Source organism: Artemia franciscana, chromosome 21 (assembly GCF_032884065.1).
Source record: "Artemia franciscana chromosome 21, ASM3288406v1, whole genome shotgun sequence".
NCBI lineage: Eukaryota > Metazoa > Arthropoda > Branchiopoda > Anostraca > Artemiidae > Artemia > Artemia franciscana.
This window is the reverse complement of record NC_088883.1, coordinates 28,147,410-28,163,168: the sequence shown is the minus strand read 5'-3', so window position 1 is coordinate 28,163,168 and position 15,759 is coordinate 28,147,410. Positions and strand designations below refer to the sequence as shown.

At 35.2% G+C, this 15,759-nt stretch overlaps 1 protein-coding gene across 2 annotated transcripts in view; it reads right to left on the bottom strand.

The window, feature by feature from the left end:
* Positions 1–15,759, bottom strand: part of LOC136040769 (zinc finger protein 883-like) — a 31,543-nt gene that overhangs the window by 5,447 nt on the left and 10,337 nt on the right. For both annotated transcript variants that reach the window (XM_065725089.1, XM_065725088.1), the window contains exon 2: positions 13,832–13,959. In XM_065725089.1, coding sequence (XP_065581161.1) covers positions 13,832–13,874 — 43 coding nt within the window. In that variant the 5' untranslated portion in view covers positions 13,875–13,959. The remainder of the gene's footprint in view (positions 1–13,831; positions 13,960–15,759) is intronic.

Below are 15,759 nucleotides of genomic sequence, written 5' to 3'. Positions count from 1 at the left end.
TCAGTCTGACTGATGACTCAGCACGTGACTATTTTGAACATAGATGACTGCTGATTGGCAGGAATGGTGATTATTAATTTTATATTTTATTTTCTATTTTATATGATTATTAATTTTGTGAATGTTAATAAACACAGCAAAACAAATTTAAAGAAATTTAAAAAGATCTTGAAAACACTACAAATTGGCACAAAGTGGGGATAGAAAGATCCCTATTGCGATCAACATTGACTGAACTTTTATCCGAGATTTTCACATTCTCATATTAAAACCCGAGAGGATCTAATTTTAGCCTGTTTATCACTATTATGTTTTTTTGTATACAGAGCGGCCCATTTATATCTACGTGTTTGAAAACCTTAAACCAAATGTTTATATTCTCCTGTCTTGAGTGTTCCCCCAATCAGCCCTTCCAAAAGATGAAAACTCCAAAAGAGGTCAAAAGATGAAAAGATGAAACAAGTTAAGAGGAAACTGCCAAATGAAAAACAGCCTTAAAGACATAACTTCCCACTGAAACCAACAATTATATGACAAGGCTACTGCTAATAAGCCAAAATGAAAACCAATACTAAAAAACCAATACAAAATAAAAACCAATTATATTAGGCTCATAAATTTCAGATCCACCGATTCACCAAGTCAGAACCATGATTTTACTGCTCAGGAAGGTTATAATCTTCTATAAAAAATTAGAAAATTGATTTCAACAATTTTAAATGAATTGTCAATCTTAAAAACGAAGTACATCAAATCACACCAAATGCAATTCCAGATTTGATGGAGGCAAATCTCAGCTAGACAATGACGTCAAACTATTGTATTTTTAAATACAATATTAAAATTGTAAAAGAGCAGAAAAACAATTTACTAAAATTCTCCGAACCCTTAACAGAACGGCTCTATTCCGTCTTGAGCTATCCCTCTCCCAAAAGCCTCATTTAGTATCACGTAACCGAGTTTCAGAAAAAAATTTATTGGAGTAAAGAACGAAGTGAGCAGTCATAACTTCGAGGGATAAATGGGAGGGATATCCAATTGACTAATTTAATTAACTATCAAACAGTTCGTGGTAACGAGCTGTAGTAAGGAGCGACCCGGCTCAATAGTAAACGGAACTCTAAAAACGGACTTTTGATGCTAAGAGATACATCAACAGAATCGGATTTTTATGCTGATTTTAATTATATAAGTTTCATCAAATTCAATGACAAGGGCGCAGGATTCTCTAGCATTACTATAAGAAAACAATGAAAAATAAACATGAAAACGTTTTTTCAAATGAAAGGAAGAAGTAGCATTGAAACTTAAAACGAACAGAGATTATTACGCATATGAGGGATTCTAAAAATACTTTAGCATAAAGAGCGAGGTATTTAGGAGGAGATAAATACCTTGCTCTTTATGCTAAAGTATTTTTAGTAATTTCAACTATTTATTCTACGGCCTTTCTGATTCAGGGGTCATTCTTAAAGAATTGGGACAAAACTTACGATTTAGTGTGAAGAGCGAGGTATTAACGAGGGTACAAACCCCCTCGTACACACCATAAAAATATAAGGTTATGAAAGTTTGTTACGTAAGTTAATTCTTAAGTTACGTGTATTTTTTACTAATAAAAACGTTCGTTAAAAATTAAAAGTTCTAGTTGCCTTTTTAAGTAACCGAAAAATTGGAGGGCAACTAGGCCTCCTTCTCCACCCCTTATTTTTAAAAATCGTCTGATCAAAACTAAGAGAAAGCCATTTAGCCAAAAAAGAATTAATATACAAATTTCATTTTAATAATTTATGTGCGGAGAGCCAAAACCAAACATGCATTAATTCAAAAACGTTCAGAAATTAAATAAAAAAAAACTAATTTTTTTAGCTGAAAGTAGGGAGCGACATTAAAACTTAAAACGAACAGAAATTACTCCGTATATGAAATGAGTTGTCCCCTCCGCAATCCCTCGCTCTTTACGCTAAAGTTTGACTCTTTGCCACAATTCTACTTTTTAAAACAATTAAAAGTTTTAGCGTAAAGAGCAAGGGATTGCGGAGGGGACAACTCATTTCATATACGGAGTAATTTCTGTTCGTTTTAAGTTTTAATGTCGCTCCTTACTCTCAGCTAAAAAAATTAGTTTTTTTTAATTTAATCTTAACGAAAATCACACCATCGCATTCAGTGTATCAGAGAGATCACGGGTGCGTGTTTATTTGTTTTTTTTTTTACTTTTCCCCAGGGGTCATCGTATCGACTAAGTGGTCCTAGAATGCCGTAAGAGGGCTCATTCTAACGGAAATGAAAAGTTCTAGTGCCCTTTTAAGTGACAAAAAAATTGGAGGGCACCTAGGCCCTCTCCCACGCTCATTTTTCCCCAAAGTTGACGGATCAAAATTTTGAGATAGCCATTTTCTACCACATAATCGAAAATCATAAAACTATGTCTTTGGGGATGACTTACACCTCCACAGTCCCTGGGGGGGCTGCAAATTACAAACTTTGACCATTGTTTACGTACAGTAATGGTTATTGGGAAGTGTACATACGTTTTCAGGGGGATTTTTTGGTTTGAGGGTGGGGTTGAGGGGAGGGGGCTATGTGGGAGGATCTTTCCTTAGAGAAATATGTCATGGGGGAAGAGAAATTCAATGAAAAGGGCGCAGGATTTTCTTGCATTACTATAAAAAAAATAATAGAAAAATAAACATGAAAAAGTCTTTCAATTGAAAGTAAGGAGTAACATAAAAACTTAAAACGAACAGATATTATTACGCATATGAGGGGTTCTAAAAATAATTTAGCACATAGAGCGAGGTATTTAGGAGTAGATAAATATGTCGCTATTTATGCTAAAATATTTTTAGTAATTTCAACTATTTATTCTATTGCCTTTCTGATTCAGGGGTCATTCTTAAAGAATTGGGACAAAACTTAAAATTTAGTGTAAAGAGCGAGGTGTTGACGAGGGGACAAACCTCCTCATATACATAATAAAAATATAAGAATATAAAAGTTTGTTACGTAAGTTAATTCTTAAGTTACGTATATTTTTTACTAACAAAAACGTTCGTTAAAAATTAAAAGTTCTAGTTGCCTTTTTAAGTAGCCAAAAAATTGGAGGGCAGCTAGGCCTCCTTCCCCACTTCTTATTTCTCAAAATCGTCTGATCAAAACTAAGAGATAGCCATTTAGCCAAAAAAAGAATTAATATGCAAATTTCATTTTAATAATTTATGTGCGGAGAGCCAAAATCAAACATGCATTAATTCAAAAACGTTCAGAAATTAAATATAAAAAAACTAGTTTTTTTTTTAACTGAAAGTAAGGAGCGACAACGAAACTTAAAACGAACAGAAATTACTCCGTATATGAAATGGGTTGTCCCCACCGTAATCCCTCGCTCTTTACGCTAAAGTTTGACTCTTTGCCACAATTCTATTTTTTAAAACAATTAAAAACTTTAGCGTAAAGAGCGGGGGATTATGGAGGGGACAACCCATTTCATATACGGAGTAATTTCTGTTCGTTTTAAGTTTTAATGTCGCTCCTTGGTTTCAGTTAGAAAAACTAGTTTTTTTATTTTATTTAATCTAAGTATAGAACGAAGTGAACAGTCATAACTTTGAGGGAATGATGAGAGTGATAATCAATTGACTATCTAAGTATAGAACGAAGTGAACTGTCATAACTTTGAGGGAATGATGAGAGGGATAATCAATTGACTAAAATACAATATGTGAACGCTACTGCTACTATTATTACCACTACCACTAAACTACAACTTCTAATCGGACAGCTACTAAGAGAAACTGAACTAAATCAAAACACACTATGTACAAGCAGGTTGTCAAGACGATACATCAGCAAGATCTTAGGAAGAGCTTAGAACAATTAGTCAAAATTTTTAGGGCATAATAAGGGTCATCTGACTAAAAGACAATATGTGCATACTACTACTGCGACGACTATTATTACTGGAGGCTAACCGTAAGAAGGTGAAAATAATAGGGAATATTGAGGAAGAATTTGAATTAAATCAAAACACATTATGCGCATGCAGGTTGACAAAAGGGATGCCACCAATATCTTAGAACATATTGAAACATTAAATTGAAACTTACAAGGCATGTTATGGGGGGTCGAAAAGACCCAAAGGGAATGTTTGCATGCTACTGCTACTTTTACTAAAGCTAAGGATATTAAAAAGAGAATTTCACGGACTGTTGATAGCATGTTGATCTAAATTAAAACAAACTGTTCACATGCAGGTTATCAAATAGACGAATCAGTAATATTCCAAGAACAGCTTAGAGTTTTAAGTTGAATCTTGCAGTGTATGTTGAGGGGTATGTGAAAAAAAAGAAAACAAAATGCGCTAGGTGCATACTGCAACGAATGCTACAACTGCAACTATTACAAATAATGAACTAAAAGGTATTAAGGTGAAGTCCTCATTAAGGGATGTCAGGAACATCGAGGTAAATCATATTTTTGAATGAGTTGCAGAGATACGTCTCTCCTTTTTTAAAGTTTTTTTTTAGGTTTATTTTAAGTGATGACCGCGTCAAAATTGTGGATTTACCATACTGGGAGAAGACTCATTGGAACGGAAACAGTAATGCCTAATTCCTAGTTAAGTAATAAAAGAGACCATGCAACAACAAAGTACCACTTTCTGTCATTTTATGCAGCAAAGCAAGAAGGGTAAAAGGTTGGGAAATGCATATCCTAATATACCCAGCCCCTTATTGAGGAAACAATACGCATAGAGCCAGGGCGCATAGACGCAATACGCAAGAGGACTTTTGCGTATTGACAATACGCAAGAGATCACTTCTGTTTATTAAATTTCAAAAAACTAGTGTTTTTATAAGAAATGTCCTTTACGTCTTTAAACTAGAACAAACTATTTATACATTGAAGAGTTTGACCCCCTCTAACCCACACAGAAAATTGTATGGTAAGTAGAAACTATGGTTTATTAAGAATATAGTTACTATCTACAGTGCCTTGAAATCCAGCATACAAAAAGTGGGGTAGCATGGTAGCTATGCTACTTGGCAGTTTTCATTCCTAGCGAAAATTGTTGGCGGATTTTGTCTGAAAATACCAGTGCTTCCACTATCCCTGAATTTATCGGCAGCCTCTGTAATATTGTCGAATTCTGCTACTGTCAGCTTTGGATCTTTTTGCATATCTGCTTGAAACTTTAGAATAAAGAGAGGGAAAGTTTGGGGAAGGGGTGAATTTTAACAGAGACAAGTTTGATAAAGCGGAGATAAGACAGGTTGAAATGAAAAAAAAAATTAAATTAGAAGTGAAATTCATTATGTGAAAGTGAAAAAAGAAAACAGTTTGAAAATTTTAGTTTTAAAAAGAAGCTAAAACCTTTAGAAAACAATTCTGTGCAAACAAGCAGAACTGTTATGTTAACAACAATTTGTTCAAATAACGAAGATTAAGACACGGCATTCCATTATTTTCCATTGATGTAGTACTTGTATATATTATTCTACAAATTGCATATTATTGTCAGGGCCCACGCCACCTATTCTGCCGCCTTAGGCTATATATATTTTTGCGCCTCCTCTCCCCACAATTGGATTTTTTGTTTCCATTTTCCTCCTCAATTGAACCCCTTACCCAAAATCACCACTTCTTATGCATTTTTTTTTTTTTCACTTAACGAGAATATAAGATTTATTTGCAAACACAATCACAAATTAAATACACAAATACAAACAATATTAATAATACTTAACTAGGAACATCTAACCCGTGTGGCTTCTAGTATAATCATATTTACGATAGAGAGCTATACCCGAAACCCTTAGTGTCAGAGCATTTATCTAATTAGGTATATAAGAGAAACTTAACAAATAAAACCGATAATTTTGCAGAAGAAATAACTTTAATTCGAAAAGTTTACATAGATTATAGGGAAAAGTTAACAGAGAGAAGGTCTACATTTTACATTCAATTTTTCTTAACTTCATGTTTGTCAACGAAGTCACCAGTTCGTTCAAGTTGATGTTTTTTGCCAAATCTTGTTCAACTGTTAGAGTGGCCAGTTCTTGAAGCCTTTCTTGTGTCATGGTGGATCGAATATAAGATTTATTAATTTTGACTTGGAAAACTATGCTCACCACTAGCAACAGACTCAGGCAGTCAGCAAAACCCGTATAGCCACGGACAAATTTGGGGCACAATCTTTAAGGTAATTGTATATGAAGAAGTTAAGGGAAACTTCTGAATTCGCATTCTTGAGCATTATCCGAGCAATGGCTTGAACTTCATTGCCAAGGTACGTGGCCTTTAATATCGTTAGCCTCACTGTTTAAGAGGAAATGTTGTAAGTTCATAGAGTCGTCCATCAGGGACTTTGTTGTTGCGGCATTTACCTTGGATATGTTGAAGCGAAACCCAAATATAGAAGTAACCTCTTCCAATTGTTGAAATCTTTCATCAGAGAAGAAATTGTAGAATCAAGAGTAGCGAAATGGAAATTGACTTTGAAATGTTCTTGAGTGAATACCAAAAGTTCATCATCCATTTAGTGTTCAAACTGTTTTTTCGTCTTTTTCAACCGAGTTGGCAGAGTCTCTGTTTCAAATTTTGGTTGAATATTTAGCTCTGCCACTCCTCTGGCGCCAACTAGAATACTTCCGAAGCCATCGTCACAACGTAACGTTTGTAAGTACAATTTAGTTTTGCTTATTGGATCTTTGGCAGCAGCCAATCAAATTGTTTGGATTGTGACTGCTTACCTCTTATGTTGATTGTTGATTATGTTGATTGACAACCTCTAATGTTGATTTCAAAAAGTATACTGTGCAATAAAACTACACTTACAACAAAACTGTATTTTTCAGTGTTTTTTTTTGCTAGATGTAAAGCTTGCACTCGCGAGTTGTTACCTGTTGACCCACATAAAGAGCGATCTTCATAAATGTCCATTAAAGCGTTATGAACATCACCCAGTTGATATCGAAGAGATACGAGAGCATCTATTCAACTTTCCCACCTGGTTTCCTAAGGGGCTTAAGCGTTACGGGCTTATACGAGATTAAATACAATAAAAATGTTTTTTTTTGTAACGGAAAGTAAGGAGCGGCATTAAAACTTAAAACGAACAGAAATTACTTCGTATATGAAAGGGGCTGCTTCCTCATCAATGCCCCGCTCTTTATGCTAAAGTTTGATTCTTTCTCTTAACTCTACTTTTAAAAAAAGTAAAGTTAGAAAATTACTTCGTATATGAAAGGGGCTGCTTTCTCATCAACACCCCGCTCTTTACGCTAAAGTTTGACTCTTTCACTTAACTCTACTTTTTAAAACAGTAAGAAACTTTAATTTCTGTTCGTTTTAAGTTTTAATGCCGCTCCTTACTTTCCGTTAAAAAAACTTGTTTTTTTTATTTAATTTATGAACGTTTTTGAATCAATGCATGTTTTGATTTTGGCTCTCCGCAAATGAACAATTAAAACGAAATTTGCATATTTGTTTTTTTGGCTAACTATTGAGCCGGGTCGCTCCTTACTACAGTTCGTTACCACGAACTGTTTGATACGAGAGCATCTATTTGACTTTCCCATCTGGTTTCCTATGGGGCTTAAGCAGCGGATTCCCTGATTGGCCAGTTCGAATTATTGAGGTTTTGGATCTAAAGACTGCGAACTCACAGTCAAAAGTCTTCAAGTATCTGGTTTTTTGCAACGGGTCACATGACACCCAGTTTGTTCTCGAGTCACAGCTTATGCAGTTTGAGGCAAATAAGGCTGAAGCTATGAAATCTACTCGCAAGGGTGTAAAGGGAGCATTTGAGGATTTTATTCATCAACTGAACATTTATATAGAACTTCGCACAGAGAAGCTAAAAACTCAAATTCCAATTCCTGGGCAACAAACTATAGCGGGATCGTCGGCTATTATTACTCGCATTTCCGCGACAGAACAGGAAATCCAAAGCGTGGTGGAAAATCTTGCTAAAATAATGGACGAGAAGCTGGATGAAAAACTAGTGGCTACTGCTGCTGGTAGGCAGTCTCTATCTAGTGACACTTTGAATGCAATAAAAGCTCAGAGTTCAACTATCGTCAGTCAGGTTTATTCAGCATTGATTGTTGAGTTTGAACCGATATTCCTAGCCCTCAGTAACGACCTAAAATTTGTAAGAAATCAAATAATATTTCTTGAGGAGAGAGTTAAGAATGCAGAGCAGAAACTAGATATGTATGATCAGGACTTAAGGCTAGACAGTCTTCTTTTCAACGGTATCAAACAACCTCCAAGTAGTGACTTAAGTCTGTAGTCGGGGGTGTGATTCGCAATAAAATGGAAATATCTGGAGTATCTGATGGTGATATTGTGGAAGTGAGAAGATTTAAACTAAACAGTTCTACTACTCGTCATGATGCCATAGCTCCGGTCCTAGTCAAATTCAGGTCGAAAGAAATGGCCCAGAAAGTTTTTAAGCTTAAGTCGAAGCTGGTGCGCACTGGTATATTTGTATAAGAAAACTTAACAAAGCAGAGACGGGACATTATGAACCTAGCACGTGAAAAATACGGTGTCTGATCAAGGTCACGTTTATATACGCCTTGCGAATGATGCTTTCCCCCGTCACCTACGGTCGTTGCAAGATGTCGCTTAGACTGTGTTTATTTATTGTGTTTTTATAGATTGTATTTATTATGCAAAATGTCGCTTATATTGTGTTTATTTATTTTTATTTTTAGTTGTTTTTTTTTCCAAAAGGAATCAGTACAGTTTATATTGTTCTTATTTCTTGATAATTAGTTTTGGCGTTACACCAGAAGGATCGGTTGGATGAATTAGAAAATGATGCTTTAGATGTTAATGGTATTGAGCGTTTAATCTTTTTGAATGTATGTCCATCACCAGAGGATCCGGTATGTTGCGCGCTTTTCACTGTGTCTCATGCTTTTGGATACTATTTGGCAAGTAATTTAAAAGCAAATTATTTTGTTAAGTAATTTTTTTGATATGTCTGATAGACTGAAACAGTTTGAGAGATAATCTACTGTGTTGAGTAAAATATTAAATTCAATAAATGTAGGTGATGATCTAGCCCAAGACCCTCTTAAAGATAATTTACCCCATAATAGGTATCTTTTATCTGAAGAAATTATTCCTGTTAATAATGGCCTTTTTAGACTTGCGAGTTGGAATTGTTGTGGGGTACTTTCTAGCCTAGATTTTTTATCTACGTTCCTTCCTGGCAGAGGAGTTATGGGGCTTTGTGAGACTTTTTTGAATGCAAATACCCTGAATGCGGCAAATATTCAAGGATACCAAATACTTCAGAAAAACAGATTGAATAATCAGAAAGGAGGACTTGCATTCTACATCCATACTCCTTTGCATTTTGAAGAATTCAAAGATTTAGACTCTCTATATGAGGAAGTGCTGTTCGAATTTCTGGTTATCGAAGTCACCAGAGCATCTGAGAAGGTTCTTTTATGCATGTTCTACCGCCCTCTTAGTTCTAGCACCAAGAAATATTTGAAAAAATTTGAAGAATTTGCTAAGATGGTCATAGATAACTTCGAAGACCACACTGCCTTTCCATGACGAAAGTAAAACAGTTCAAAATAGGGATGATACCTTTTTATTGACAGTGAATAGATATAAAATTATCGAACACATATACAGTGTTCATCATCAGCAGTAAAGTCTCATGGGAGACTTTAACATTGACACTTCTTCAGTAAGTCATGACTCAAGTACTTCTGCGCCTTCGAGTACTCTGGCTACAGACTTCCTTACTACATCATTGGCTGCTGGCTTTGTTCCATTTGTCTGGATTCCAACTCGGGTTACAAATCGAAATGCATCTATTATTGATAATCAACTTGTAAATTTCCCTGTTGGGTCGTGTGACATAATACTTACTGACGTGTCTGATCATTTTATTCTTATGAGCGAGTTTCTCCGGTATTCCGGTGGAAAGGGTCAAATGAAAAAATCTAGAAGGATGGGTCAAGGTTCAGTTAAGCTATTAAATGCCAAGTTACTTTGTACTGATTGGTCGCAATGCTTGGAGTCAGATGACGTTGAATTTGTATCCAGGTCGTTTACTGAAACATTTCAGAATGCTTTAAATGAAACTTGCCCTCTTGTGAAGAAAAGGTGTAAAAAGTACCAGGTGCCCGTAAAGCCATGGATAACAAGAGACTTGCTTAAGAGTATTGAAGAAAAAAAATCGACTTTACGCTGAATACATAAATTCTCCCATATCAAATAACAAAACTACATTCAAATCTTATAAAAACTATCTTATAAGACTGATAAGATGGGCGACGAAAATTCATTTTGAGAAACTATTTCTCGAAGCTGAAGGATCTCCAAAAGACCTGGACAATAATTAACGAGTGTCTTCACACAAGCAAAAGTCAAGTGCTACCGTAAACAGTAATTTGAACGACTGCTTGGATGTGGAATCTGGATTTCGCGACTTTCTACCACATCCCGTCGATTATTCCATATTTCTCTCTACCGTAACTGAATTGGAACTTAAGAATCTGGTAAAAATCATGAAGAACGAACATTCTGAAGGAACCGAATACTCATCAACTTATCTACTGAAACAAACCATTGGATGCTCTGCTCAAGTGCTGGCTCCTCTGGTCAATCTATGCTTCAAACACGGATCTTTCCCTGAAGTGATGAGAACTGCTCGAGTTATTCCTCTACATAAAGAAGGAAACAAGCAAGACCCATCCAATTATCGACCTACTTCCATTATCCTCCGCTTTTAGCAGTTATTGAAAAGTGTATATATAACAGGTTATACAGTTTTTTGAAAAAAAAAACAAATTTTTTCCGCCCATTTCAATTTGAATTCAGGTCTTCATACTCTACAGAACATGCAATATTAAAGCTAACCCAGTTTTTGAATGATGCCATGGATAAAGATCTGCTACCTGCAACAATATTTGTTGACATAAAAAAAGCTTTAGACACTATTTTTCATAAAATTCTACTATCTAAGCTACATAATTACGGTGTTAGAGGACAAGCGAGTCTCCTACTTGAATCTTACCTCAAGGATAGAAAACAAATATTGGATGCAAATGGCTACATTTCAGATGAGGAAAACCTGTCTAATGCTGTGGGGGTTCCTCAGGAGTCCATACTTGGACCACTGTAATTTCTTATCTGTGTAAACGATCTCCCTCTAAGCCTAACCTGCCAGAGGACTGATATGGATCTCAGTTTAATATTTGCTGATGATACAGCCAACTCTACCTGCGACATAGATCATCAATCTCTAAAATCAAATCTCAAATTATCACCGAGAAAGCTGCTTCACTGGTTCCATTGTAACCAATTGGTTGTCAACACTTCAAAGACTCTTTTTATGTTTTTTTCAAGAACTTCTACTGCAGTACCAGCGTTACAAGAGGTTCACATTTGGAGGTCGAATAATAAAAATAAATCGAGTGCAAACAACTCGGTATCCTGGAGTCATTGTTGACCAGAATTTAAGCTGGAAAGCTCATATCACTAGCCTAAGGCTTAAGTTAGGAGGGAACGTAGGTGTAATGCATCGTCTTAAATTTGTCCTTCCTTTTTATGCTTTAAAATCAATTTATTTTTCTCTTGTTCATTCGTATATTAACTATTGTTCGATTATTTATTTGAGTACGTTACAGTCACATATTTCTCCAATTGTGAAGTTACAAAATAATGCAAGGAGAATCCTTAAGATGTTATTTTATTCCCCAGTTCCTCTTCCTGGTAAATCTCCAACTAAGAGTCTTTACAGTTATTTTAATATCATTCCGGTTAGACAAATTTTAGCTTTTCAATGTATACTTTTCCGTGTCCCTTGTTTAAAGGATCTGCAACCAGATTGTTTTAAATCATTTTTTCCAGGCCCTCCCTCAGTCCGACCATATAATCCTCGTTGTCCCTTAACTAAGCTTCCTGTGCCTTTCATTGTCTCCGAACGGTCTAGATTTTCGCCTAAAAATGTTATTTCAGATTATTGGAATACATATGAATTTTTTTTTTGATCAGAGTCTATCGCTATTAACATTAAAAACAAAAATCAAAGCTCTGCTAATTAGTAAATATTAATTTGTGAGTAGCTCCCGGCCCTTCAGCTATCGGATAAATATTGACAATAATTTTAATCAATGTTTTTCGGTATTTATTTTTTGGTGTGAGATAGAGTGAGAAGTGTGGTGACATCCGTTTCTTCTGGGTTTGTTTGTTTATACTGCTTGTATTGTCGCCCAGCTTTCGAGCCAGTCTCCCTGCCAGGGATGTTATGTGAATAGTTTTAAATATGTATTGTTAAATATTAATAAAGAACTTGAACCCATCCGGTTTCCTAAGGGGCTTAAGCGTCAAGTTAGTTGCATGTTTTTTTAATATCCCAACAGCTGTGTTGAAGCAGAAAAATAAACACAAATTTCTTGAAGCGAAGCAAAGAACTTCGTATCCTCCAAGCAACAATGCGGTGCATCATTAACAACAAGATTCAATGAATGTGAGCTACAAGGTAATTAACACACTTACGGCTTAATCTCTTTGATTCTCTTTTGTACACCGGAGTGTTTGCCTTTCATATTACTTCCGTTATCATAGCCTTGACCGCGTAAATCGTCGATACAAAGTTATAATTCTTTCAACATTTCGACAATTGCTTCAGTTAAACTAGCACCAGTTGTCTGAATCAAGGGTATGAAACCTAAAAAGTGCTCTAGAATTTCACTTGTAGTTTGCCTAGTAGGATTCCTCTACCCCTATAGTGCTTATTCTCCAATCTGTTTAAAAACAATACTAGAAGTAGGTTTTGAACCCCCCCTCGTCCTTGGACTTGTCCTAAAAATACATGACGGTCTAAACTAGCTAGAAGTCTCAGTTTTCTGTACGGCAGAGGGTGGGGGGGGGGTCAAGAGTCTGAGATCCTTTTTTTAATAATAGAGTTAAACAGCCTAGCTGGGAAGAACCAATTCTTGATTTTTTTTTTCGTAATTAGATTTAAATAACATAATGACTTATTAGGTAAGTAGATATGTAGCCTTTCACGTGACCACACGCCTTCATAGATTATTTACCAACTCAAAAGTGTTGTATTTTATTTATTAGCTTGTATAAGATAAAAATAAAATTCGATCTTGATGGTATGTTCATGAATTCGTTAAATTACACTAAGATTTACCAAGTAACATGAAGGTAATAAAAACATATGGCTAACAAGACATAAGTTTGAGATATTTCTTTGCAAAAATAGTCTTTTAATTGATATTAGTCAAGTTTTATAGATGATTTCATCTATCTATCAAGTGAAAGCGGTAGAAACAAGTGGAGAACTGTAATGACTGTAATAATGTTCGAGCAAAAGCAGCCAATCACCTCAACCACCAGGGTTGTCATCATGGTCAGTTCCTAAAGTGCTACAATTCCCCAAATTTGCGTGCTAAACAGCAGTTTTTGGTGCTATAGTAAAAAAAAAATTGCGGATAGTCCGTTCAAATGTACTTAGATTAGTTTTTAAGTTTTTTTTTTAATGTAAAGGAATAAAAAAGTATCCTGAGCTGATCAGAGCGCTGAATGCTAATGTGTACGCACACACGCATATCCCTTATTTGAATCAGATTATTGTCATAAACGAAAAATATTCTGACTACACTTTTACGTGAGACACATCATGTAATTGCATCTTAAATGTCTATATTTTCAATTCGGTCATATAAGAGAAAAAGTGCTACATTCAATGTAGCACGTACTATACATGATTAAATCATGCTAAAATAACACTTTTGTGCTACAGGTGACAACCCTGTTAGCCATCAATAATACTAATTACCTTGCTTAACAGCAGAGATGCCAAAGAGGTGATGGCTTTCCATGCTTTCCCAATTGAGTCAGATACACAGTCAGTCCCTCTTCAGTGTTCCAGGCAATTAATTAACATGAGAAGATAGAGCGCAAAATCTAGAAAATTATTGAAAGATACAAGCATGAAAAGCATAGATTCCAACATTCAAGATCAAATTATCAATATTTCTATTTTTATGGTGGCCAACGGTATTAAAAATAGGGCTTTAGAAAATGGATTGACTTAGAAATTTAGAAATTTTTGGCATTGGGTTTGAAGCGTGTTTGACAAAAATGGTTTTCAGGTTCTCCATGTCTAACCCAACCAAACTCTACAGCATTTTCATCTGACGAGTTTCAAGCGTTTTAGACATAGGATTTTCAAAATTGTAATACGCAAGAATAGCTTGGTTGAACACAGGTTCTGAAAAGATCCAACCCTATGTTAAACAGTGCTCAAAACGATAATCTGCACAACCCATGTCCTACTTCGCTATGGATGTGGGTTGTCCCAAAACGGAGCTTTGGATTGTGTAGGTCTATCCCAGAACAATATATTACAAATCTTAAGCTTCTAGAAAAAATTTACATGTTTCAAGAAAAAGTTAAAAGGGAAAGAACAATTTTTGAGCAGATCTCATACTAATAAGTAGTACTTACAACTTACTACACTTCATTTTTAAGTTGATATGACTGTATCAGAGTATTCTTTACTTCACTTCTATGTATTAGAACACTTTGGCAAAATGTTGGCCCCTTAGAAGCAAGCCAATTTGTGCCCCCTACACACAACTGGCACACGTTCATAGGTGCCGGCAGGGAAGGGAGGGAACCCCTTCCCCTAGAGAGAAGAAGACATTATAAAATATTCACATTTTGTAAACTAGGCTGATGGGTATTTGCCCACATTTGTCTTTGGATTTATAGAGAAAGAAAATTTATTCCAAAACTCGTTAAGCAGTATTCAAACACTAAATAAATACTTGCATGGTTAAATTGTTGTTAATTTTAATATTACAAAAAACTTATTGGGACTTGGATATAGCCTACTAGTAAAAGACAAAGCCCCATAAACAATTATACTCTTCCAAATAGTAAAACTATTTACACCCCATATTTTTTTTTGTCCTACAAAAGCTAATTGAATTTTTTTTTTTCAAAGAAGATGGATGAAATAATTTTAAGAAAATAATTATGTGAATTTGCTAATGGTGTCTTGGGGGAGAAAGCTAGGAACACAGCTATGAATATTAGTAAAAAAAAGCTTTATGTTTAATAGATAGAAGAATTATGTACAAGAGAGCTTGTACGAGAATTATCTGAGTGATGGATCATATGAAAACAAGTGAAATGTAATGAAAGTGAAGAAAGCATTAAAAATGAACTAAGGAGGTGTGAAGTGGAGGCCATGGATAAAATTGTCAAGGAACTGGAAGATGCAGCTATACTGTATAATAGTAAAATATTGTACTGGTATGTCAATAAATTGAGAGAGAGAAGCCAATCTGGACTTGTCCCAGTTAAGGATAGGAATGGGCCACAATTAGTGATAATGAAAGAACAAAATATAGATGGGTAGAACATTTTGTGGTTGGGTTACACAAAGATAGAGTTGCACGAATTGATATAGAGGAAAATGAAAAGTTTATGATACCTAGGATATGAAGGAAGATTTGTTTTGTGAGAAAGAATTAGTGACAGTACAAAAAGGATTAAAAAATAATAACGCCATGGGTGCTGACAGCAGGGGCGTAGCTTCAGCATTTTTATCGGTGGGGAGAGGACAAGAGGGGGTCCACCTCTGGATAGTCAATGAGCCTGGGTTATCCATCATGGGGAAGCAGTGGTGGTTCTAGCCTCTTCAATTTGCTTATACTTACATACAGTAAGTAGTAAGTATACATTTTAAAAACTACA